The following is a 27,655-nucleotide window of genomic DNA, read 5'->3' as shown; positions in this document are numbered from 1 at the left end:
AATATGACGATGTTATGTTTATATTTATTTAATATCTGAAATCTAGTTTTCAGAAAATAACTTATTTTATGAATAATTTTTTTAAAATATAAAATTTTATTCTCAGTAAAAAGATAGGCGTAGACAGTTAATATTTCCCTATCAAGAGTATAAATTTAAAATGTAGAATTACTATTATATTCTTCAATTATAAATTTTTTTATCAAATAATGTGTTTTTTATTGATATTAGGATTATTTTAAAAATTCAAAATCTATTCACATAAAAAATACGCATAATAAAACAAATATATGTTAATTTATTTTCAAAAATATTAAAATATTTTTTTAATAATTTATAGAACTAAATAATACTTATCTATAATATTATCCAATATAATATTCTTGAGAATATAATTCTTTAGAATATATTTCTTAACTTTGATTTACTATATGTAATTATTTTCACCAACTTCATACTACTAGAAGAATATTAATTATAAGGTCACTTTAAATTATATTTTTATATTATATATACTTTTAAGATTGTATGAAAAAAGTTCTTTGAAAATTCAAAAAGTTCACATATATATTTAATTATTTTTTATTAGAGTATTACTACACATATAAGTTTTTTTGGCATACAAGTCACTTACATAATACGCACGTGAAATCACGTTATTTTTTTTGTATCCCGCGTTCCTCCTCCTCCTCCTCCTCCTTTGCGTTTCTTCTCATTTTTCTTCGCGTGTTTCATCTCCATCATCATTTTTTAATTATTGTTGTTGTTGCTACATTTTTTTCTCCTCTTTTTATTGATTTTGCAACATTATGTAATTTTTTTCTTTCTTTCATTTTTTTCTCCCAAGAAGAATTATGAGAACATGAAATAAGAAGATGAAGAAGAAGAAGCAGCAGGAGATGAGGAGAAGGAAGAAGAAGAATTTTGAATTATGCAGAACTTATCAGTACATATACATCGAAAATTCTTAAATAATACACTCGAATATCTTCGTGTTACACCTAAATATCTTCGTATTATACTCAAATTTGCTGCAAATACAAATTTTCTCTAATACTGTATATTTTTTTTCTTCTTTTTTTTTTCTTATTTTTTTCTTTCTTTTAGTTGAATGAATGTAAGTTCATTCTCTTCCAAGTAATTTTGCAGCATTATGCGTTCCTTCTTCTTCTTTGTTTGATTTTTTTGTTTTTATTCTTGTTAAAAGAGTAAAACAAAAAGAAACTTGAGAAGGTAAAATTAAAAAGAAAACATGAATAATAAAAAAAAAAAAGAAAATGGTGATGATGATGAAAAAAAAAAAGAAGTAGCATAAGATGAGGAGGAGGAAGAGGAAGAGTTTTGAATTATGCAGAACTTATCAGCACACATACACTGAAACTTCTTAAACAATACACTCGAATATCTTCGTATTACACCCAAATTTATTGCAAATACAGAAAAATATGTCTTCGAATGCTACATTTTTTTCTTCTTTTTTTCCTTATTTCTTTCTTTTTTTTAGTTGAATGAATGTAAGTTCATCCTCTTCCAAGTAATTTTGCAGCATTATGTATTTTTTCTTCTTCTTTATTTTGATTTTTTTTTTGTTTTCATTCTTGTTAAAAGAGTAAAATAAGAAGAAATTTGAAAAGATAAATAAGAAAAAAGAAGAAGATGATGATAATGAAAAAGAAGAAGAAGGAGGAGGGAGAAGAAGAGTTTTGAATTATGCAGAACTTATAAGCATACACATACACCCGAAATTCTTAAATAATACACTCAAATATATTCGTGTTACACTCAAATATCTTCGTGTTATACCTAAATTTGCTGTAAATACAGAAAAATATTTTTTTTAATGCAGAACTTTTACATTACATTCAATTCAAACCATCAAGGATAAAACATTATTCACCTACAGAATTATAAATTACTAATAAAAAAATTAACTAAAATCGAACCATACCTCAGCCATTTGATTGGATTTAAAATAATAATCAATTTTTTTTGTAGTCCAATTGACAATCTAAACTTGAATTAGTCATTATTTTTAACAACGAGATAAATAGTGATGGAGGAGAAGAAAGAAAAAAAATTCTAATAAAAATGTGCAGTAACGACACAAAAAAAATGTGCGCACATGATATATAAATTATTTGTATAGACTTATATCAAAAAATAACTTACATATAAAAAATAATTATTTTTATTATTGCTATAAACAGACCAAAACTTAACAAAGACTACAGTTTCTTTCTACGGAAGAAGAATGGGATCAAGTTGAACCACGTAAATTAATTTTTTTTTTCGGTGACTAACCACATAAATTAATTAGTTGCATACATGTATTCATCTAATTATTTAATTTTCCGCTAAATTTTACTTAGAATATTTGGTTTTTCTTTGGTACAAGAAGATTGCAAAAGGCTCTTTTATTGGGATTGCACTCTTATCAGTTGCCAAAATCGCGTGAAACCATATATTACATTAGTGTAAATTAAATTCACGTGTTAAAATTATTTAAAAACTTTATTGAATTTTTATAACATAAAGGATATATATATATATATATATATATATATATATATATATATGGCCAAGTCTCTGGTGACTATGGCTATAGTGGTTAGTAGTGGCTAAGGTTACGCTTTTAAACGTAACCTTTCACAAAGAAAAGCGTCACCTAATGGAAAAAAGTAAATTAGAAGATTTAAGAGAAGAAATAATTAATCTATCAAAATTAATAGACCAAAAATTAAAGATTTTAACTAATGTCAATGACACCGAATTTTTAAAATCAATACAAAATGATTTCTCTCAAAATCTTTATTTTACTATAAGTTTTATTGAAGGACTTCAAAGGCCCAAAAAAACTTATATTTCACATGGAGTTTCTAAAAAATGTTATCAGGGAGACAATTATCCCCATCTTCATCATACTTTTAATCCACAATTAAATTCTATAATAGATATGCTTGAAGAAATATTAGTTTCGCTAAAATTTCAGAAAAATAAAGAAAAGGAAGAGTCTAATATAATAAATAAAATTGAACAGATTCTTGATAAACATTTCCAAAAAGAAATTCCTAAGAAAGAAGAAGTCCAAAATAAAATTGATACAACAAATCTAAATATTAGACCACCTCTAAAATTATGAATATTGATGAAAAATTAGAAGAAGTTACAATGCTTTTTAAACAATTAAAAATGGCTCAAGAAGACAATCTTATGGAACAAGGTTTTCAGATTAAAGAAGAACCAGAAATTTCTGAAAGAGAAGAATATGTTTTAGACTATTCAAGTGATGAAGAACCAGTACATCCAGTACAAGTAAAGGATGAAGCTGGAACATCTGGGAATAATAATCAAACCCAATTTAAATGGGAAACAGGTTTTGAAAATTATGCTTTCAAAAAAGGTTTTATAAGCAAAAATTCGAAATATACTAAAATACCATCTAAATACATCCCTAAAATTCAAGATTTGGAAGGAGAAAAAATGCTTGATCTAGATTGCAAAAAGAACGAAAAAGAAATTTTCGAAGATTGGATGAACTCTTTTCTATTAGAAGCTTATACAAACCCAAAATTAAATGAATTATCTGAAATGGATATCTGGAACTTCATAGGTTTCCACACTAAAGGAACCATAAGAAATTATATGTTATCAATAGATAATAAAATAATAGAAGAATTAGCTGAAAAAACAACAGCTTATGATAGAATAGCACATATAATGAGGGTTCTATACAAAGAATTTTTTGGAAAAAATGTCATAAATCATAGAAAAGAAATTTCTGAAAAAGAGTATTTAGAGGCAAAAAATCATTTGGCAAATATTCAGATATTCGATCTTTGCTATATAGAATCCTATATCTGTGAATATAGAATATATTATTATAAAAGAAGAAGATAAAAATCATTATCTTAGCATGTATATCACAAAACTTCCATATCCTGCTAATGAAATTATTATGGGAAGGTTTATAAGAGAAATAAATAATAAAACAATTGAAAATAATTTCGGAGGAGCAACATTTGCTATAAGAGAGGAAATAAAAGAACGTTGTATGCAAGAAGCTACTCAAAAAAGATTTAATAATATAATTAGAATTTGTTGTCAAGATAACGAAGAAATTCCTCAAAAATATGGTTCTAATAAAAATATTCGAAAATACCATCCTTATAAAAATATCCAAAGAAAAAGAAAATATCACTTTAAAAAAAGAAAATATTATCCAAATTGGAGAAAAAAGAGATATTTTAGGGAAAGAAGTATCAATAAAAAACAAAAGAACTATTGCCCAAATAAAAAAGAAAACTGTAAATGTTGGTATTGTCAAGAAGAAGGACATTATGCAAATGAATGTCCAAAGAAGAAGGATAAAAAAGACCTAACTAAACAACTGGAAGTCGCAAAAACTTGTTTTATGGAACCTCTAGAAGAATCTGATGATGAACTAAAATATATTTTTGAATATGTCTCAGAAACAGACTCAGAGACAAACTCAGGAACTGAGTAATAGCGCTACGTTTATTACTGTAAAAATTACAGAAAAATTTATTAATGCCTTTATAGACACAGGGGCAACAAAATGTTTTGCAAGTTCAAATATAAGACTTAACTGGAAAAAATTAAAAAATCCACTAAGAATTAGAATAGCCGATAAATCTATACACAAAATTAATTTTAAAGCAGAAATGATTGAAGTCTTCATTCAAAATTACAGATTCATCGTTCCATCTATATATAAATTAGAATCTGGAATAGATTTAATTATAGGAAATAATTTCCTTAAACTATATCACCCCTTTATCCAAGAATTAACATATATAGTTATAAAAGCCCCATATGATTCCTCTCTAAATCAAAGGGCAAAATTAATAAAAATCCCAACTACTACTATAAACGAAATTCTAAAATTCAAAATATTTTTAATTCTAGAAGAATGTTATTTGAACCTATATTTTCAGATAAAAACTCCAAAAAATGACCTTGAAATTAAAATAGAAGAACTTTTAAATGAAGTTTGTGCTGAAAATCCTTTAGATATTAAAAATACAAACAAAGAATTAATAAGTATTAAGCTAAAAGTTCCTACAAGGGAAATAAATATTCCAAATAGAATTCCCTATTCAGCTCGAGATAAGGAAGAATTTTCATCCGAATGTAAGGATCTTTTGGATAAAGGAATTATAAGACTAAGTAAAAGCCCTCATGCGGCCCCAGCCTTCTATGTTGAAAACAATAACGAAATTAAAAGAGGAAAACGAAGAATGGTTATTAATTATAAAAAAATGAATGAAGCAACCATAGGTGATGCTCATAAGCTCCCAAGAAAGGATTCCATTCTAGAAAAAATTAAAGGAGCAACTTGGTTTTCATCGCTCGATGCAAAATCAGGATATTGGCAACTTCGTTTAGACGAAGAAACAAAGAAATTAACTGCCTTTACTTGTCCAACAAAAGAATCAACAGGAGTATTACTCTACGAATGGAATGTCCTACCATTTGGACTAAAACAAGCTCCAGGTATTTATCAGAGATTTATGGAAGAAAATTTAAAAGATTTAAATGAATTTGTTCTAGTATACATTGATGATATACTAATTTTTACAAAGCAAGATAAAGAGGATCATCTTCAAAAATTACTAATTGTCTTAGAAAGATGTAAAGAAAAAGGTTTAGTCCTTAGTAAAAAGAAGGCTAAGCTAGCAAAACAGGAAATAGAATTTCTTGGATTAATTCTATCCACTGAAGGAAGGTTAAAACTTCAACCAAATATATTAGAAAAAGTAGATTTATTTCCTGATAAAATGGAAGATAGAAAACAATTACAAAGATTTTTAGGATGCATAAATTATATTTCTGATCAAGGATTTTTAAAAAATATAACAGATTATACTAAAAACTTATTTTCAAAAATAAGTATAAAAAAGAATTGGAAATGGGAAGAAAAGGATAGCCTGCAGATTCAAAAAATTAAAGAACTTTGTAAAAATCTTCCAGAACTTTATATTCCAGAAGAAGATGACTATTTAATAGTAGAAACAGATGCTTCAGACAAGACCTGGTCAGGTTGTCTAAAAGCTAAAAAAGCTAAAAAAAGCTTGAACAAAGAAAAAGAATCACTAGATTCTAAACATTCCTCAAAGGAATTACTATGCAGATATATTTCTGGAACATTTACACCAACAGAACAGAGGTATACTACCCATGAAAAAGAAACTCTAGCAGCAATAAAAACTATTAAGAAATGGAGAATTAATATACTTCCAAAGGAATTTACACTACGAACAGACTCAAGTTATTTAACAGGTTTTATTAGATATAATTTACAATCTGATTACAATCAGGGTCGTCTGGTAAGATGGCAAATGTTTCTATTACAATATCCGATAAAAATCGAGTACATTAAAGGAAATAAAAATATTATTGCAGATACTTTGACAAGAGAATGGAGTTCATTGTCAACACAATGAATCAAGAAATCCAGAAGCTTGAACAAGAGCTTGAAAGGTGCAATCACTGTCAGCAGCTAAAAGCTCAAATCCAATCCATCAAGAAGGCCATGGAAGCCATGAAAGTAACCCAGCAGGCAACATTACCTGCTTCAAAACCAATGTTGGCAACACCATCAGAGTTCAGCCAGCTAAGCGTGGTGGACCAACCAAAAATTGAAAAAATTTCTGAAAATAAAACTTTGGCAGAAATAATTAAAAAATCAACTCAGGACAAAAAATATTATGTCATTTATAATGGCCCAATGAAAGGAGTCTATGATGATTGGGCTAAAGCAGCTCCATTTACTCACCAACCCAGAACTATTCACAAAGGAGGATTCTTGACAATAGAAGAAGCAAAAGAATCCCTCAGAGAATATGAAGTGCTCCACCCAGAGCAAATTCTAAAAAGAGCTGACAAAGCTCCAGCCCAAGCCCAAAGGACTCCAGTCCAAGTTCGAACAGGAATACTAAAAAATATTCCCACAAAGGCCGAAATAAATGACAAGAAAAGGGTCTGCAGATCAAACTGTAGAGAAACCCTTAACCTGATTCTAAACTGGTCTCTAGACAAAAGAGCAATATTGGGATATTATCCCATTAACAAAGAACAGCTAACAAAGCTGGTAATCTTCCCAGAGGCTTCACCCTCTGATACATATCAGTTTTTCCAATACGGATTAATTGATACAATCCTAATTTTTGACAATTTAAATATTATTAAAGAATTTCCTGCAGGTTTTATAGATGCAGTGAAAAAGTTTAAAAATATGATCGATACAAGAGAACCTAGGGATATATCCCTAAAATTTACAAGTAGTCAGCCAATTTTCAATGAAGAAGGAGAATGTTTGATCCCAGCATTTCAAGTAGTTTTTATGTCAGTCTTTCCAGGAGACTTTCAACCAATAGAACAAGTTCAAGATCTATCAATTTATAGCAACGAAGGAAGATTAGCCAGCACATTAGCAAGGGTTTTCGAAAGAGCCCAAAAAATAAACAAAGAATCCAGAACAAGAATAAACTACAAAAGTAGAAATACTCTAATTGTTTCTAGTAAGAAAAACCAAATTGAATCAAGAGAAATGAGACTCCTAGTAGATTTTGAATCAGCATTTTACAACTTTTCTGGATTATTGGAAAAGCTTCTTGACGGGATAAGGAGGAATCTATGCCATTTACTAAAAAACAAAGAAGACCATAGGTGCCAGCTGTGCGCCTCAGAAATGTCCGAAGAAAGTAATAATACCAAAGACCCCACCCACATGGGAAAAGAAGTGGATGAGACATCTGAGTCATCTATCAACATTATTGTGGAATGACGTAAGAGCTTACATCACAAAAGCACCAATAATGTAGTTGGTGCGAACTTAGTGCTCAGTGACGCATGCAATGACGTCACAAGAAGGGTAAGGATGGGATTTGTCCATCAGGCCCAACCATTATAAATAGAGTGCTAAGTCATTTGAAAGGGCATCAGAAATCAGAAAGCAGGAAGCTTAGAGTACTCACAGGCCAGGAGGGCAAAGAGGAAGTAGCTGAGGCGATTCTGGAATCTGATCCATTAGAAAAATAAGTCTAAGAAACTCCCCTCTGGAGTTAATTTGTAAAATCTCCCCTCTGGAGAAAAACACCTAGTGTAAAATAACATTAAATAAAAGTTCATCTCCAGAAAGGTACATCTTCATCTTAATCTTTTTATATTATGAATTACTTAGAAAATTTGGAAATAACTGAAGAATCTGATTATTATAAAATAACTGCTTTACTTGACAGTGAAAAACAAGCTATTTTAAAATCAGAACTAGATCTCAAAGCAAATGAGAATTTTAAACAAAGCCTTTTAAAAGAAATTTTTAATAGAAAGAACATAATATATTATGGAAAAATGCAATTTGAAGCACCTGTAAAAATAGAATCTGCTAATGGAGAACTTGAAATAGCTCTAATAGATGAAGAACAAATAAACGAACAAATAAAGAAAATTAAAGATCAACAAAAAAGATCTAAGATCGGATGGATTCATATTAGTACTATCCAAGTTTTAGTAAAATCAACATATATGAAAGGAATTAATTCACCAATAAGTTTAGCAATCTGTGATAAAAGAATTATTGATCCCACAGATCAAATAATTGGAATTATTCATGGAAATTTGGCAAATGTAAATGTTAAATTTAATACCCATATTGGATATGCTATCCCATTATCTACAAAGAATTTTGACAGATCCATAAGCTTAGCTTATAAGTTTCATAGACAAAATTTAATGGAACAAAATGACGAACCTTTTTCAATTACATATGCAATAAACTATGCTTTAACCAATAGTCATCATAGTATAGAATTTAAAAACAAAGAAGGAATTTACATTGATGATTTATTCCAAAAGGTTGTTAAAACTGAAACACCAAGTCGCAAACCTATTGAAAAACCAGTTTTATTATTAAGGGAACCATCAAGAAAATCGTGTTCCTCTAGTTTTCGAATAAGAGAATCTAAAATCAATAGTCCTTTAAGTTTATCCCATTTAAAAGAAGATGAAAAAGATTCTGAAATAAGAGTTTTGACAAAAAAAATTGAAATACTAAATGAAACCTTAAAAAACAAGCTATGACAATAAATAAAGAAGAAATATATGTGTCCTATCAAAATAAGAAACAAGAACTCTTTGAAAGAGAAAATCATTTGAAATATTTAAGGTTTTCTGAAATAAATCAAAAAGCTTTCAAAGCTTTAGTATTATCTTATAACAATCTGAAAAAAGAAGTCGAAGATTTAGAAAAAATAATAGAATCTTTAGAAAATAACAATGAAGCTATGGCAGAAGATGCGGAAATTTTAATATGAAAGATTTTCAAAAAAGTCTTATTTCTTTAAAAACAATTAAAAGAAATATGAAAACAAGAATAATGGCTATAGCTATAAAAATAAGAAATTTGGCAACTGAATCTTCGGATTTAGAAGCAGAAATCAAAAAGGTAAATAAGAAAATAATTAGAACAAGAAAATTAATACAACGTTTTAAAACTAAAAAATCAGTCAAAAGTTTAAAAGAAAATATTAAGAATAAACAGATTTATCGTGCTCGTAGATTGCATTATCTTCACATACAAAATATGATTGCATTACAAGCTTTTGAATCAAGAATACATGTTCAAAATATTCAAGTAATGCAACCTCTACAGGTTGAACCCCTAGAACAAGAACAAATTGAATCTGAACAAGAATTACAAGTACCTTTATCACTTTTACAAAATCCTATAATCTAAAAAGCATAAAAAATGCCTGGTTTAGCAAATCAAACGTTACAAGATCTAAAAAATGATTTAGATCTTTAAAAAAGTCAAAAAAGATATTATGAAGTAAGATTACAGAATAGTAACATTTACACAAGAAATAGAGAAGAAGTAGAACAATTTTGTAAAAATTGTATAGAATGCATAACAAAAGAAATAGAAAAGTTGTTAAAAGAAATAGAAGATTTTAATATTGCAAACCCAACTCAAGAAAGATACTTCAAAAAACCTAAATTAGAAAAATTGGTATCAGAGCCAAGTTAACGATTAAGGGTAACACTTTCTCTTTAGGCAACACTTTTAGTAATATGCCTTTAGATGCCAAATGGCCACAACTAATTGGTAAACCCATTTGTGGTCACCGTAGCCACCACAAAGCATGGCCACCACAGAAGTCACCTATATATATATATATATATATATATATAGTGCCAAAAGCTTTCAATCTAACCTTTATGTTAAAAAAAATTCAATAATAAGTTTTTAAATAATTTTAACACATGAATTTAATATATATATATATATATATATATATAATTAAGTTGAGGTAGTCTAGGTAATTAATTTATTAAAATAAATATTAAAGATTTGAATTCTATCTTGTACATACAATAATTTATTAGGAGATATTGTGAAATATATATATATATATATATATATATATATATATATATATATATAGAAAAATTTAAAATGTGTAAACATGTTAAGATTTGATTACGAATAATAAAATAACGTCTTAAAATTGTTTCTAAATATTTTTTAAAATGTTAAGAATAACTCAGAAAATAGATACTCTATGTATCTTAGTATATTAAGAGAAAATTATATCTTAATAATTAGGATTTACAAGGACATGCATGAGTGGAATATGGTTATGCAAACTTATTTTCTTAGTTGTTTGTTCATAATTTTTTGTGGTAGGACTTGAGGTGTGTTGTCATTGTTGCTGACACTGGTGACATGTGTACACGTGGGGTTTTCACTGTATTTAACTATTTGCTCTGTAGGATCGTATGCATTTCTTGACTCTTCAATATTGTACTTTATTTACCCATTTTCCTTTTTCATTTTTTTTTCTTTCTGAAATTAATTGAACAATTGAAAAATCCAACCGCAATTCAATCCAAACGAGATGGTACAATGATTCAGCAATAGGGTTAGATTATTGATTAAATGTTAAATAAATAACTAAATTAATCTAAAATAAAACGACGTGTTCGAGTTCCAGAATTGAATAATAGTTACACGACCAGAAAACTTAGGTATTAAGAAAAAGGGAATGTTAGGAAACAATGATTATTTTGAACAATATGAACAATTATCAATTAAATAAAAATATACTACATTTTTAAATTAATTTTTAAAATTTTAATATTAAAATAATTATCTGTACACTAATAAAATAAACATCCAATATATCTATTATTTACATTATTTAATATTTTCATTCTCTACTTATACTTCTTCTAAAGAAAAATATTTCTCTAAGCAATAATACTAGTCAAGAACAATTATAACCAGAGTTATTGCAGAAAAAATTATATTAAGCAATTTTTTTTGTTCCCACTTTTCATGTATCTTCTATTTCAATAAGTTAAAATTAATTTGTCATAACATTTTAAATATTATTTAACAATTTATTATTAGTCAATGAATTGTTATATGTATAAACGGAATATATATAAATAATTAGAATCCTTATTGGCAAAAATTCATAGCTAAACATGTCTGATAACTTCCATTCTTCTTCGATTCTTGGACGAAAAGCAACAACTTTCCTTTGGTTTTTCTCCCCAACTTTCTTTTTGAGGCCACAGATTTTCTCTCTTTATCTTTCTGACACCTCCTGGATTTTTGTTTTTGGACTAGTGACACCTCGTGTTTGATTTTATGTGTATGTTATCATCAGACAGGTCCTGATATCTGAACGGATAGAAGAAACAAGGTAGCCCAAAGATTAAGATATGAAATAGTAGACCCTATAATGCAGTTCAAAAACATTTACATGGGCCTTTTGTCATAGCCCATATGGAAACCAATTTGTGAGTAGCTCTTTAATTTTGGCAAAGAAGAAACTATGTCCAATTAGGGAGTGAGTTCGATAGATTTTGTTTTACGGTACGTTTAAAATTCCCAAAATACCCATCCAGCAATTTAATGGCCGCCACCGACACTCCTCGAATCCACTTTCTTCTTTGGATATGTAGCCTAATTAATCCAGATCTCAATTGCCACTTTAATACTACCATTTATGCATGAACTTTTATTTTTATTTTGTTAAAAAATATTTAATTAAAAAAAAAATAAAATAAAACGGGTGACAACTGACACATCCTTCGTTACCGCGTAAATTAACGGAACACAAAACTAGTCAGCAATGTTCCTTTCTTCTGAAACCCAAAAGCACCACCATTGACTACTTCTTCTTCTTCTTCTTCTTCTTCTTCTTCTTCTTCTTCTCTATTGAAATTAAATAAATAAATAAATAAATAAATAAGAAAAAAATGGGGTCTCTGCCTGCATTTCCAGAAGCCAAACAGGGCGTTAGGGACGATTGCATTGACGAAATCACCCTCACGGATCTCTTCAAGGAGCAGCAGAGGCACCTCAACTTCTTCTTCGACCGCATCGATCACTCTCAAACCCTATCCTTCACACGCGCCCTCCTACGCGCCACCGGCACCATCTTCTTCACCGGCGTCGGAAAATCTGGCTTCGTCGCCAACAAGATCTCGCAGACGCTCGTCTCCCTCGGTATCCGATCCGCCTTTCTATCCCCCGTCGACGCGCTCCACGGTGACATCGGAATCCTCTCCGCCGCTGACATCCTCGTCCTCCTAAGCAAGTCCGGCGCCACCGACGAGCTCCTCCGCCTCGTCCCCTGCGCCAGGGCGAAAGGCGCCCGCCTCATTGCCGTCACGTCCGTTCAAGGATGCGCGCTTGAGGCCGTGTGCGACATGAATGTGCATCTGCCGTTGGAAAGAGAGCTCTGCCCCTTCAACCTCGCGCCGGTCACCTCTACCGCGATTCAAATGGTGTTCGGCGACACCGTCGCGATCGCGTTGATGGGAGCAAGGAACCTCAGCAAGGAGGAGTACGCCGGGAACCACCCCGCCGGAAAGATCGGCAAGAGCCTTATCTTTAAGGTGCGTTGATTCGCATGTTATTTGTTTAGAGGAAATTTTTATGAATATGTGTTCCATGTTAGGTTACAATTACATTGAAAATTAATTGTAGAAAAAATATTAAGCATTGATATCTAATTGGATCGGGGTCAAGAGAAATTAATGGATATCGAGGAGAATGTGGATGGATAGAAGTGGTTCATGCCAAATGAGCATGCTCTGAGATGAATTAAAGAGTGTGCTTTGTCGTTTTCTCTGCCCAGCTTTTAGTCAGTTATAGGTGCGTATTAGGTGTTTGTGATTTGGTGTGTGTTGTGGCGATGGCATTTTTCCCCCCCTGTGGTAGTAGGATATTTTGGATATTTTGTGTTGGAATGTAGGTACCTACTCGGGATGGTGAAGTTGATGGAGATAAGATTGAGAACTCGATCAGTGAGGATGGTGTTCCTGATATCTAACTGGGATAAAATTTTACGGTTTTTTGGATTCTTTGTGAAGCTAGTGGGAGGTGAAATTATGGCAGAAATCTTGATGAGACTAATTGATCAAAAAGTTTCCCATCATCGGCTGATGGCGCCGTACTTAGCAGTGAATCTGGGGTACTGTTTGTTAGTCAGGTTGGTTTTGTAAACGAGTAGTTCCCCATTGGACAAGGACATTAGAGCTGCATGTTTTTTGACATGAATTGTAGTTTGTAACTGTTCTTTTTCTTTGACATTTATGATGAGAAAACTCCATAGATAAACAAACCTTTTGATGGTTATGTACTTGCTTATAGTTGGATGATGCAAATGGGTGATTGCATGATAAACATTTGCAGGTGAAAGATCTCATGAAGAAGGAGGATGAGCTTCCCATTTGCAAGGAATCGGATTTGATTATGGATCAACTTGTGGAGCTGACTAGCAAAGGATGTGGATGCCTGTTTGTTGTAGATGATGGCCGTCATCTGATTGGAACATTTACGGACGGAGATCTTCGCCGTACTCTCAAAGCTAGTGGGCAGGGCATCTTCAAATTGACTGTGGGAGAAATGTGCAACAGGTAGGAGTGGTATACCCGTTGAACATCTGATTCTGATATACAATTTTGTAATACCAATTTATCATATAGAAATTGGTTTACCTGTTATAATTATTATCCAGACATGAGATTTTGCACACTCCAAATAAGGAAATGAATGGCACTTCATATGAAATCTTTCATTTCTATTTTCCTGTACTTTAGCTCTTGGTGTGGTTAGGAGTTTGTTGATCAGGAGTGGAAACACTTTTGTTGGAACCATTTTTTAAGAGAAATTTGTTGTGTCTGTGATGCTTTGTACACGCTGATCATATCGGAACTTCTGATATGATCACAATGAGATAACACTCTTTTCTGTATTTCAGGAAACCAAGAATTATAGGTCCAGAAGCTATGGCAGTGGAGGCCATGAAGAAGATGGAAGCTCCTCCATCACCAGTCCAGTTTTTGCCTGTGATAAATGATGACAATGTTGTGATTGGGATTATCACGTTGCATGGTTTGGTTTCAGCTGGATTGTGATTATTATGTCACGCTATTCTAGAGCCTTTCTCAATTTGTTTCATTGAATCATTCTTTCTTCCTATCAACAACTGAATCCACCCAAGTTCAAGTGGGGTCAGGGATTCTTCTGTCATTGTATCATCTTAGGATTCAGAGAATTCTCTTTCCATTTTTTTCTTTTTTTTTTCCGGCTTCTCTTTTTAGTCCAAAAAAGGATCCGTGTTCTTTGATGCATTGTCACATCTACCGACATCACTGGCCCGATTTGTAGCTGTTTCTGTGCATCAATTATGAATGATCTGTCCGGAAGTAACATATTGCTGTAGCTGATGTCAACATGATATTTGAGTCCTTATTGTTGTATATTATTATTTTATTTCTTGTTACTCATGTTCAATTTAATACGGACATTCAGACAGTATTAAGAAGCATAGCAACGAGAAAATTATATAAGAATGTTTATTAACGATTTCTATGACATGGATTTTGGATTGTCAGCTTCTGTTTTGTGTATTATGTAGCCTGTTGTATAAGGATAAGAAGTTAAAGAACTCAGCATTTTGGATTAAATCTCCATTTTGGTCTCTGAGATTCACGCGATTACTCATTTTGGTATCTAAAATTTAAAATTACCTATACTGGTCCTCTAGATTTAAATCCGAACACCAATGTGGTTCCTCGACTCTTTCTGGCGATGACTAGGCAAACGGAGTGCTGAGATGGCACTCTCCCTGCCACGCTGGATGAGGAGTAAACGACGTCGTTTACCCTTGGCGTCCAAACAAGTTAGAAACTTCGTCGCTTTGTATATGAAGGGAGAAAAAATGATAGAGACTCAAAATAAAGTATTTTTCTTCTCTACTTCTGCTATTCTTCTTCATTTCTGATCAATGGCGCCAGTGAAGGGTTATTGAAATCCTTCATCACTCCGGTTGAACTAGGCTAGATTCGAGTGGAAATCACAGTTCTTCAAAAGAAAGAGGTTGCTCCCCTGTCGTTCTTAATCAAGGTAATCGTTAATGCTAGGATTTAGTGAGTTAATATTTTTTATAGTTTATTTTTGAAATGCATGTATGATTGTGCTCTATGGTGTTCTTGTCAATGGAGAATCGTTATGTTTTCTTGCTACTATTTTTCCTAAGATTTCTTTGATTGCTTCTATGTTGGGTTGGGGTATTGGGAATGCTTTGTTTTTTATGAATGGAACATGAGATAATGTTGATGGGTTAGGGCTATGTAATTTTAAACTGTTTTTTGGGTTTTGGTTTTCATCTTTAAAGTATACAAACTCTGATGAAGAGCTATCAAATGTTGACTCAAATGATGGTTATCCATTGTTTAGAGAGGGTGACAGGTTTGGAGTTAGTGCTGGAAGTTGGTATGAAGTTCACCTCTAAATGGGAGTTCAAAGAGGCTGTTAGAAAATACACAATTCAAGAAGGAAGGAGGATCATATTGAAAAAAAATGATAGCAAAAGAGTAAGGCCTATGTGTAGAGTAAAGGAATGTCCATGGCTGGTGTATACCTCAAGAGACCATGAGAATACTTATTGGTAGATAAAGATAAGATATTCAACAGTGATCATACTTGTCCTAGAGAAGACAGAAAAAGGACTGCCAATCGCAATTGTGTTAAAAAGACAACTTGAAAAATTTATTTGCAGTTACTGTAGTGATAAATGTCACATCAAGAGGGGCTACAAAAAGAAGAAATTGGTTGATGCAGTTGCTATAGTTGCTGTTGCGGCGGCAGCGGCTGAGGCTGCGGAAAAAAACAAAAAAGGTCGAAGGAAAAAGTGATCCACCAGCCAATCAAACATGTGTTACTGCCTCTGATGGAACCTACCAAGATGCTGAAGGAGGAAATGTGCCACCTACTGATGCAACACCTATTGCTGAAGCAGCCAGTGATGTCCAACCACTTGAAATTGAGTTGTTGATATGGAAATTTCGTTAAACCACTGACAAGTGCACCAGTTTGCATCAAGTAATACCACAGTGAGTGAGTTATCATTCTCACGAGAATTAACGGATTAGGCAATCATGATTAATTGATTATTTTAGTTAAACGATTCATATTCAAGTGAGAATTAATCAAAGAACATAAGTATAAAACTAAATAACTTGGCATTAAAGTAAATAACTAGAAATAAATGACTGGATTTTAAATGATTTGAAGTAAAACTAAGAGAAGCATTTTTACAAATACTTGAAAGACATAAATTTGCATAAGTAAATAAAGTAATAAATGTGCATAAATAAATAACAAGAATTTAAAGAGAACAATTAAATGACAAGAATTAAAGACAAGAAGTAAATGACAAAAAATTAAAGGACAAGAATTAAATGAAAGCTAGTAAATGACATGAATCTTAAGAAAGCAATAAATGAATTAGAAGAGTAATATGAACTAAAATATTAAGGATTGGAGATATTGAATCTTCATGAATCAATGAGACTTCTCAATCATGCAAAGTTAGATATATGACAAATAATAAGTAATTTAACCCCAATTTCTTTGTGATTCAATTTCTCTTGACTTAATTAATTGTCAATTTCTTAATCAATTGCTCATCGCTAATGCTAGGGAGACAAAAAAAAAGTCAAAATTTGCCTTATTTAGCATTCATTAATTGTCATAACAATAAATAAATTTTAAATAAGGCAAATTATGATTGTTTTTGGCTGATTTTCTTTGGTTACCAAATATTTTCGATTGCTCATGAGAAGAGATGAAGTTTGATTTCTGATTCAAAACCACATCATTCTTGAGATTTAGATCTAGATTGATTCAATGTCACTTATCAAATTCTAAATCCAAAAATCAAAAGAATGATGAGAGAAGAGTTTCAAGCTCAATCCAATGATCCATTTTCTAAATTTTCATAGGATTCAAGTGAGATTCAAATTATTTTTCAATAGATTTGAATCCTTGTAATGAAAAATAAATTCTCTCTTAGAACAACAAAGCTTGAATCAATAAGAATAGAAAGATAACATCAATTTATTATTATTCAATAGAGCTCCTTTCCTTAGTGGAGGAGTTAACTACTCATAATGGAAGAAAAAAAAATGGGTATGAAGTATATACAAAGGAAGAATGGTGAAGAAGAAGATGATGAAGAATGTGCCGAAAGAACATGGGTAAAGAGGTGCCCCTTACACTGTATCATCTATGGGTTTTTATACTATTATAGAACTCAAATTCGAATGCAAACTAAATTCAAATTACATTAAATTCAAATTTTTTAACTATTTCTAGAAGATTCTTACTTGTTAATGGGTCCTTTGTGGCTTTGATTGATTGAGAATTATGGCTTGGATGAAGGTTTGGGCGTGTTTTACAGGGAGTTTTATGAGCTAAAAGATGCTCATTTTTCATTACTCGAATGAATCTCTACCATAAACTATTATATATCGTTGAAAAACTCTAGATATTATTTTTCTAACGCTTCTAAGAGCACATCATTTGAACCTCTGTAACTCAAGTTATGATCCTTTGAACGTGAAGAGGTCAGGGTGATGGTTAGTACTATGCCCAGCTTTCTTCCCGTCGTAATGAATGGTGAACCTCATATTTAGTATCCACTATAGAGTATTATATATGGTTAGAAAGTTCTCGATATCTAATTTCCAATGACACTAAAATTACTTCATTTGAAATTTTTTAGTTTAAGTTATCGTTGTTGGAGTATAAAGATGTCAGGTTGCAATATCTTGAACTTCTTTTGGCTTGTGGCATTTTTTGGTTGCACCCTTGAGCAACAATGGCGTTGGAGGCTCCTTGTCATGCATCAAAATAAGGTCCATTTAGTGATGTTTGATATTCCAATTGGTTGGGGTTGGAGGCTTCACTCATAATGCTTGAAACAAAGCCTTCAAAGTTTGCACCTTCTTACTTGTTTATATTCAAACCAATGCTTAACAATCCTTCTTGATCCTCTAAATTATTGCTCTAGAAGTGTTGCCTAATTGATTCTCTATTGATACATTTGTTGTTTCTTTTTTCATCAATTTCTACAAGAATTCATAAATTCAAGGCAATCAAAGTAATCTTCAAATAAAGTACAAAACAATTACCTTCAATCAAATAGATTTTATAAAGTGTTCTAGATGAAAACTTCAATCAAATAGATTCAAATGTGTTGAGCTAAAATAGTTATATTAGCCTTTCAATACTCATATGTTCATGCTAGCTTCTTTAATTACCTTGTTTATTTATATATGATCATGATGCTTAATTGCTTTGAGTAACAAATTTTAAGATGATAATTATGATGTAAAAGCAACATGTTACAATTTAAAATTAGACTCCTAATATGCTTATCTAAGCAAGAAGATCATACATGCATTCAATAGGAATGGAAGACAATCATGCATGAAATTGAAAGTATATGAAGCAAATTAGAAAAAAAGGAACTTAACCACCTTGAGGATTACTCCATCATCATTGTTGTTACCAATTTCTTCATCATCCTCCTCTCCAACACTAAACTTGGAATGATTACTTATCCTCAAACAATAATTAAAGTAGTGATGATAGAATTTATGATTAATTATAAATGTCTTCAAAAAGTAATGTGAATGATGCCTGTTTTTATTCAACTAAAGCAAGCAAAATTAAAGACAAAATAAAAGAACTAAAAAGAAATAGAGAATGTGATTGCATGAATAAGTGATCATGCATGGTACATTGCATGGTATATTGGAAAACTCTGAAAATCTACTTTTTAATGACACTAGTATCATCTCCTTTGGAATTTTGTAACTCAAGTTATCCTTTTTGGAGTATGAGGAGGTCAAGTTGCAAATTTTCCATGAACTTCTCTTTGGCTTGTGGCGTTTGTGTGCAATCTTGGGCCAAACATGGCGTGTTGCTTCATATTTGTGTATCAAAGTGTGTTCATGCATGGTTTTAATACACAACCTAATCTTCAATGCCACTCCTTGTGCTTCATTAATCTCATCTTCGAACACCTTCAATCCCACACCATTCTTCATCATCATTCTCCTAAAAATCATTGAACATAAGTGCATCAATACTTGGTTCATAATCTCATGAATAATCACAAAGTGAACTAGTGTACATAAGTGCAACAAATTCAGTTCTTATAGTCACAAAATCACCTAATGTAGACAAATACATCAATCTTAGTTCTTATAATCATAATTTGAGGATTATCCCCAATAACACTTGATGATTGAGCATAGTTTATTGACGTTCTTTATAAAATGAACAACCAAAATAACTTATGATGCAATATGCATCAGTTGTCTCAACCCACCTATTCTGAACAAGATGACTCTTAGGCTCTTAGCAGGTAAAGATATAAATGGACATTATTATATCATAACCTATTACTGTAGGCTGACTTCGAACTTGAATATTTTTACATCATATAGATTGCTGGAAATATAAGGCCTGCAAAGTTGCCAGCAAGAAGTTCTCCACCGTCAAGTTTTGTCACATTAAATCCATTGCAAGGTGCTAGCTTAGAAACATCAAGAATGGCAAGTATCATGAAATTCGTGCCTACTCCCGGTCTCAAGAATTGGACAAATTAAACTATTCATTCAATTCAAATATTCATCACACAATACACCTTTCATTATATTATATTGCACATGAATCTCTCTATAACTTTTACTTCAAAATCTGTAACAAATCAATAACAAAAACACCACCACCATGAACACAGCTCTAGCAACAAATGGATCATAAATTTTTAACTCTTTACATCATCTTCCAAACTCCCAACTCTCCATGCTAGGTTCATCTTTATTTCACCATTGACTCTATCAGAATTTGTTATCCCAACACCTTCATCTTGTTCAATATTAGCCCAAACAAACATACTACACCAAGTCTTTTTCTTTGTCTGAAATGAATCAACCAAAGACAAAATGAGGCAGACAAGAACAAACAAACAAAATGATCATATGTTAGGGACATCCAAAAAATGGCTTGTTTGAATTTGATTCTGTTTCAAACCATCGTAGAACTGGACAGATGTTGTACCCACACCATTCCGACACCTTCACACTTCTGTTCCAGCTTTGCGACCTGACCCAGTTATCGCTCGAAGGAAAGCGAACCGAGCTTCTAGCTGTGGTGCTTCGACCACCCATCATGGTGCCTCAACTAATAGCGACAAATGACAAAACTTTAACAACGAGAAGGGCAACAATAACAACAAGAACATAAAGAGGAATAAAAAGACAACAGGAAGGAGGACGATGTTGAAGAAGAACCTAACTCAGATAAATAATGAGATAATTAAGGTTTTAGGAACAAATTGAGTACAAATACAATCTTCGCCACGTCAGCTAACCGTTGCAGCATCTAGCGTGGCAAGGAGGGTGCCATCTCAACACTCCATTTGCCTATTCATCGCCAGAAAGAATCGAGGGACCACATTGGTGCCCAAACTTAAATTTGAAAGATCAGTATAAGTAATTTTGAATTTTAAAAGCCAAAATGTGTAATCATATAAATCTTAAGAACTAAAATGGAGATTTAGTCCAACATTTTTGCTTCAAGGACCCAAAAGAGTTAGACTCAACAATAAAAAATTGAACTCTAGACAAATTTTACTGGCAGAGTGTTTTTTGTTTGATTTACATTTTTATTTTCAATATTTTTTATTTTAGAATTTTTTGAAAAAATAAAATAATAAAATTGTATTTCCTATTTTTTGTTTTCTTTTTCTTTTTATAAAATTTTAAAAATAAAAAACACCGAGGAAAAAAAATACACTAAGATTCAAGGCCTTATGTTTTCTCACCTAGTCATGTCATATCTTAAAAAAATGCAATTCAAGTTTTAAATGTTGATATTCTTAGTTTATTGCTACATTACAAGCCATGGGAGGTCCCAATACAGAAATTTGCATGAAAATTTCATTATCCTGAAGCAAGCTACTGCTTACGCATTGTCAGATTCTGAGGAAGAGGAAGAGCAACTATCAGATGGCACTTCGACTAATGTATTTTGCTGTAGAAAAGACAAGTATCGTGAGTTCGTGATCGAAGAAACTGTAGATACTTTCTGATCGCGCTGTACCTTCTTTGAAGTTGTTGGCTTACTCTTACTCACAGGTGCCTTCATATCAGTTTTGATACTGGTGGAATTGGTTCCTCCATTAGCACATGATCTAGGAGGTCGGCCCCCCAACGTTTTCTCTTTTGCTTTCGTCTTCTCTTTTGGGGTAATGCTGAAAGAACTAATACAATTGCCGCGAGGGTTCCCCACGATTCCTGATGCCGCTCCGTTTTGTTTCATTTGTCTATTGGAGGCAACAGACTGAAATCTTAATCCAAGATACTCTTTCGCCCATTTATAGACTGCACTTAACTTTCCTTCCAAAGCTTGACAAAGAACATTCAACTCGCTAATTTCATAACGGTAGAGGAGGATTTTGTTGCTCCAACTGCATGGACAAAGCTGTTTCGCGTGATCCAGGCACGCAAACTTGTCTTCTGAACACAAACAATGTACAGCAGACAAGTGTAAATCACACAGACATATGCCGCATTCCCTCTTGACACAAGTGTCAAAACTTTCATCCATTCTTTGTGATTTCAAAGAACTGCATAGGTATTCTCTCTTGATACTTTCGCTCTTAACACGAGCCTGCATAGAAGAAGCAAAACGTCAGGCATGGAACGCCAAAAAGCAAACCAAATAGTCCACTCTGAACTAGGGAACCTGGAGAAGAAAGGGAATGAGAGAGGACGAGAAGAATGATCGATTGAATGCATGTCACGGACAGGAGTTGAAGTTGATTTAGACAAGTTCGTTAAATCATAGGATAAATTGAGGCCGAAAGACTTACACCCAGAGCTTTTGCTAAGATCCCACTTCTTTGATACGCATCTTTACATGTTAATTTATCTGTCATGTCGTTCATACACAGATCGATTTCCCATCGTGCCTTTACAGCTTCCTTTGCTGCTCCCAGCAAAAGTTTATCATACGAAATTAATGTCTTTTTCCTCTTCTCACAATATAGCTCTACCACATTCAGTCCATGAAGAAGCCACTCGAGAGGAGCAAAGTTTACTGATTCAGAACAATTGAAACCACAATCAAATCCAGAATGATATGCTCCTGGGAAGACAAGAACAAACTCACGAGGATATTGAACACAGCGATATACAGGTATTCCCTCTGCCTTCAATATGAAGCAGGATAACTGCATCATCTGTACCAAATATTCATGTCAATGCCATGGTGAATGTTTCCTGTGTCAAGAAATAGCAGATCTTTTGTGCATTTTGTAACAATATTAGACCTTATACTTCAGCCAAAAGAAAGTTACCCACAATGAGAATTAAAAAAAGTTGAAGAATAGCATTTTCTACTTCAATTATCTCTTTTGAAAATTGATGGCTACAATTACAGATTCTACAATAACAAGGCCTAAGAATGCGCTGCTACAATCTTTGGTAGAGTTTGTATGATTGATGAAATGACTGAAACACACAGGATTGCAGGATACTGAGGATATCGAAACACTTGTAAAAATGGCAATAGTGGGGAGAAAACATTGAAAATGGGTGAATTTAGTACGTAACAATCCAACAGAGTCAGAAAAACATACACGGATGCAGATGATATTTATCAGAAACATACACTGAGACATAGTGAAAGGGTTAATTTATTACAAGTATTAGAACTAAAATGTGTGTTGATCAACATAACTTTTTATCACTTTTCAAAGAAAAAGAATTCCTCTAAGAAGCAGCAAAATTACTACTCACCAGATTATCATCAATATCAGGCTGTCTTGCATGCAGACCTGATAAATACTTCTTCCTAATTGTTTCATAGTTGGCAGCATATCTTCGTGGGATGCTATACCACACTTTAGGCTCACCCAAATGCAGGTATGATAATAAGTATAAGTGGTGCTCTTCAACTTTCTGTTTCAACACCCACCCCCCCCCCCCCCCCAAAAAAAAAAAAAATAAATAAATAAATAAATAAAACATGAAAAAGAATATCAAGTGTACATTTGGTTTAGCATTCAGAAGCATGAACTGAAAATAATTTTGTTTCTCAACTATCCTTCCTCACTCTTTCCACACACTCATTTCCCTCATCTTCAACAATCAAGGTAAATTTCTTTCTTCTGCCATAATTTTGCTTATTAAATAATTTTTGTACTAAAAAAATCCTTTTCTGTTTTAAAATTAGTCAAATACTAGTTCACTCCAATTATTATAGTTTAATTTTATAAACTTGTTTGCCTTTTATTATTATAATTTATAATTATTAGACATGATCAATTATGTGTATATATATCTAATATTATGTGTAATTTATTATGATATGCATATAATATTTAAGATAATGTTTTATATAATAATATGTTCTAATTTAAAATTCTGTAATTTGTTAAAATAATAATATTAAAAGTTTAATCTAATATTTATCCTTTTGGTAATTTTACATCTAAAAGTGATTTTGGTCATTGTTTGATAACAATATTTTATCAATTATAATTACTTTTGAATCAAAGTATCCAAACATAAATCACGTGGAAACAAATCTCAATTTTAATCAAAATCAATTCTAGTATAATCAAATTGAACTCAACTCCAGTTTACAAAAGCTAAACCAACCACACACTAAGATGTTGGAAAGAAGAACGTGATGAAGATGCAAGTATACTGTAAGTCAGCGACATTACCCATTTTTGCAGAGTGAAGCACATTCCAACATGAATTCGATGACCAAAATTATGTGAAGCACCAGAGCTTTCAAAAGAAAGAAGAGAACCAGGCAATGAATTTATGTTGTTTAAGTTCCATCCAGATTTCAAATATTCAGGGGAAATGTGTTCCTCCCCAGAATCAGCAGCTGTAGGAAATCCACTGCTAAAACCTTCAGCCTCCAAAGTGTTACCATGAAGCACCTAGGAGGTTGGAACATTGCATTCAATACAATTAAAACACAATGTATGAATGACTAAAAACATAGACGACATATCATGGATTTTGAAAAATATTCACATCCACTTTACCTCAATTTTTTCAGTTGGATTTTGAACAATCCTTCCATATTCACCCTCAATATTCTCCACAGATGGCTCCCACTTATGTTGATTTGTAGCTAAATTTAAATCAGAACCCACATTCTTATTCTTGCCCTCATAATCAAAGTACTGGATTTTGAATTCATCAGCAAAATTCTTAAACGTCTTGAGACTGAATTTAGGACAGGGTTCAGAGACACAATCTTCAACACCCTGACTATTTACGGTGCAAGTGCTTGCATTCGCAAGATGAGAGTCCAAATCTACTGGTGTCACCCTTCTTCTCTTGGCCTTTGTATTTTCACAAGAACTAGCCACATTTTCTTCTGCATGCTGAACTTGGATTCCATCTATTTGTTGAATTTGAGCAACAAATTCAGAGCCTTCCCATAAGTTCTTTTCCTCAAGAGAACATGGTGGTTTCCAGCGAGTAGGAGGTACAATACGACAAATTCCATAAGGCTCTGCGCTAGATCGTATGCTTGCAATATATTTGAGGGTGTCATTGAATTCCTTCATAATGTACACAGTTACTGAAAAAGTTTATTTATAAACTTAACAAGTGTATGAATCCTCGTCTAAGGACATTAATCAAGACTTGTGAAACGAAGGGAAGAAGTGAAGGCATACTATTAGGTTTAGGTGGTAGGTACCTCTTCTGTTGGGTTGAAAAGTGGAGCTTCTTCAAGGGCTTCTCTCGTTGCATCCTCAGGATGCCACCTTGCTGTTACCTGGTTCAAGACTTTGGTAAATAAACAGACTAAAAACATAGAAGGTGTGGTCATGTTTGTCACTATGTTGAAGGCAAAGTGAACAGTGTGCCTACCTTCAAACAATTATTGCAGTTTGGACATCCACGAGTGATCCCTTTTGGACGACTAGCATTTGACGAGTGATCCTGGAAAACAAAAATGAACTCTTCCAATTAATTTTGCGTGCATTTTAGAGTAGAAACCATGAACAATAACAATGCAGGACTTTGGTAAAAAGAACAATATTCTAGCAGCAAAGCTTCTGTTCTAACAACTATTGTGTGTTTCTCATCAGCTAAGTTTTATCAATCATTAAGGTACCACAAGTCATTGCCAAACAATTAAATACTATTCAATTTAACCTATATTTAATTTAACCTCGTATTAAACAAACTGCAATACCAAATTTTGAAATGAGCAAAATCATTTAAATCCGTTGATATTCTCATCCCTTTGTGCAAGCATCTCATTTCAGAGTATCTATTCTGATTTAAAATATGACCTATTTTCCGCACCCTTAGACTATGCTTTTTCTAATTAGAAATAATTTGTTAACTAATAATAAAAAATAATAGAAAATAAACAAATTACAAGATTCCCAGCTTAACCATAGGAATAAATTCAGTGTGAGACTCCTCAGGTTTGTCGTTGCTCTTGCTCTGGTCAGAGAGTATCCAGGGTCGATTCTTAAAAATCTGGTAATATGTACCAATATCATTCACGTCGTTTTTACCGTCTGCATCAACTGGCACATGCTTAGTTTCATTCAGACAGGTTGCACGCTTGTCATTTTCTGTAACCTTTTTACCCTTTTTCAAAATGAAAGATGTAAGCGATGCAAAACCAGGGGGAGCTGAAAGCTCTCCCATCTCCTTTAATTTGGCAATATTACTTCCATAATCCGATTTCATCTTTCTGCAAGCAAAAGCCAAAATCTTATTATCTAGAGAACCATCTTCACAGTAATGAATTCTCAGAAAAGAAATCAAGGCAGGAAAAAAGCATTTTAAAACATAATCCGCAATTCGCTACCAAGTTAAAATTATTGATCACCAAGTAGTTTAAAACCAGCACAAAAACTCATTCTATGTATGCATCAGCACCTGCACTTTTATGCTTTAATGTACAAAACCAAATCCAATTACAAGCAAGCATATATACCAAAAGTACTAGATGATGCAAAGTGAAAGATCATCAAACTAGAAAATGTGAAATGGTCTCCTCTCATCCTATGGTGAAATCTGAGCTTAAAGCAAGGGACTAATTGTTTCAAATCATGCATTTTCCATAACGATTCCAACCCTTTCCACATTCACTTCTACAATACCAAATAAGAGGAAAGTATATCATCTTTTCAATCCTTTTCCTTATTGGAAAAACCTATCCATCCCATTCCATATCCAACTACCTCATTTCCTTTTCCACCTCCTCTCTTATTCATAAAAGCATATTAAGCTAAAATAAGAGTTAGAAGAGTTTCTGCTTCACCCAAATTTTACATATTTGCATATATCTTCATGAACATATCTTCACACGCATACACACTTACTTACACAAATGGCTAACATAGCATGAGATCAAAGATTTCCAAAGAAACAATACCTGCGGGGAAAAAAATAAATAAAAAGATGCAAGCTTGATACATACCAAGAATTTCATAAACACAATTCCCTAAGATTATATTTATATAACGAATAAAACACTGAGAATACTGAAAGGGGAAAAAGTGAAGCGGTGACGAGAAGGAGCGAACACAAAACCTCAAATAGAAAGAGGGGAAAAATAAAAAGGAAATTAAAGGAGAAAGAGGAGAGAAGTGAATAGAAGAAATTGAAGATTACCTAGAAGGGTTTGATACTAGAAATTCGAAGATTGAGAGTGAAAATTTGAAAAGGGGGAGCGAGTTGCTTCTTCCCTCCCGCGAACTCAAGATTCTGGAGTCTCTCTAATTCTCTCTCCACAATTCTCAAAAGCCAAAGGGAGTGAAATTACAATAACAACCCTGCAAATGGAATCAAACATTGATTGAATGCATATTTATTTTATTAGAGTTAGAACTTAGATGACGACTACTATATATGACTGACAGCTTAACACCGTCCAAGTGAATGAGTCATGGAACGTCACCAGAGTTTTCTGTTTTTTTTGGACATGAATTGGGTTTTTTTTTCCTTCTGTTAGACAATAAAAAGAGCTTAAGTTCTGCGCCAATTTTTTAAGGTTATTCTTTTACTGCATAACTTTTGGGCCAGCTTTTAAGGGTTTTTTTAGAGCATAACTTTTAGGCAAATTTTTTTAAGGATTTTTTTCATTTAAATATAATTTGGCAGTACTCATAAATAATTACATTGGTATAATAATACAAGCACATTTATTTTTATTGGATTAAATTAAAATATTAATTTAAATTATAATTGCTAATGA

General features: G+C 32.2%; 2 protein-coding genes across 7 annotated transcripts; one reads left to right on the top strand and one right to left on the bottom strand.

Annotated features, from left to right (window-relative positions):
• The first annotated feature begins 12,123 nt into the window (after positions 1-12,123).
• Positions 12,124-14,912, top strand: LOC130932624 (probable arabinose 5-phosphate isomerase). Its single transcript, XM_057861980.1, has 3 exons — positions 12,124-12,933; positions 13,733-13,956; positions 14,301-14,912. Exons 1-3 carry the CDS (start codon positions 12,292-12,294, stop codon positions 14,455-14,457), a joined length of 1,023 nt encoding a protein of 340 aa, XP_057717963.1. The 5' UTR covers positions 12,124-12,291; the 3' UTR covers positions 14,458-14,912.
• Positions 14,913-21,190: 6,278 nt separating this feature from the next.
• LOC130935793 (putative lysine-specific demethylase JMJ16) lies at positions 21,191-27,262 on the bottom strand. 6 transcript variants are annotated; one of them, XM_057865687.1, is made up of 9 exons: positions 27,073-27,262; positions 25,840-26,146; positions 25,306-25,377; positions 25,110-25,203; positions 24,468-25,012; positions 24,135-24,359; positions 23,203-23,364; positions 22,275-22,643; positions 21,191-22,072 (listed from the first exon to the last, which is right to left on the bottom strand). In XM_057865687.1, the coding sequence occupies exons 2-9, from the start codon at positions 26,140-26,142 to the stop codon at positions 21,365-21,367; spliced, it is 2,478 nt and encodes an 825-aa protein (XP_057721670.1). In that variant the 5' UTR covers positions 26,143-26,146; positions 27,073-27,262; the 3' UTR covers positions 21,191-21,364. The 6 variants fall into 6 exon arrangements, with proteins under 6 accessions (XP_057721670.1, XP_057721672.1, XP_057721676.1 ...); XM_057865688.1 differs by having other exon boundaries at positions 21,192-22,072; positions 24,468-24,992; positions 25,133-25,210; XM_057865689.1 differs by lacking the exon at positions 27,073-27,262 and having other exon boundaries at positions 25,110-25,210; positions 25,823-26,075.
• Positions 27,263-27,655: the final 393 nt, after the last annotated feature.

The sequence above is a fragment of the Arachis stenosperma genome, chromosome 6, assembly GCF_014773155.1.
Source record: "Arachis stenosperma cultivar V10309 chromosome 6, arast.V10309.gnm1.PFL2, whole genome shotgun sequence".
NCBI classification, from domain to species: domain Eukaryota; kingdom Viridiplantae; phylum Streptophyta; class Magnoliopsida; order Fabales; family Fabaceae; genus Arachis; species Arachis stenosperma.
Note: the sequence above shows the minus strand (reverse complement) of the source record. Positions and strands in the feature narration are given on the sequence as shown.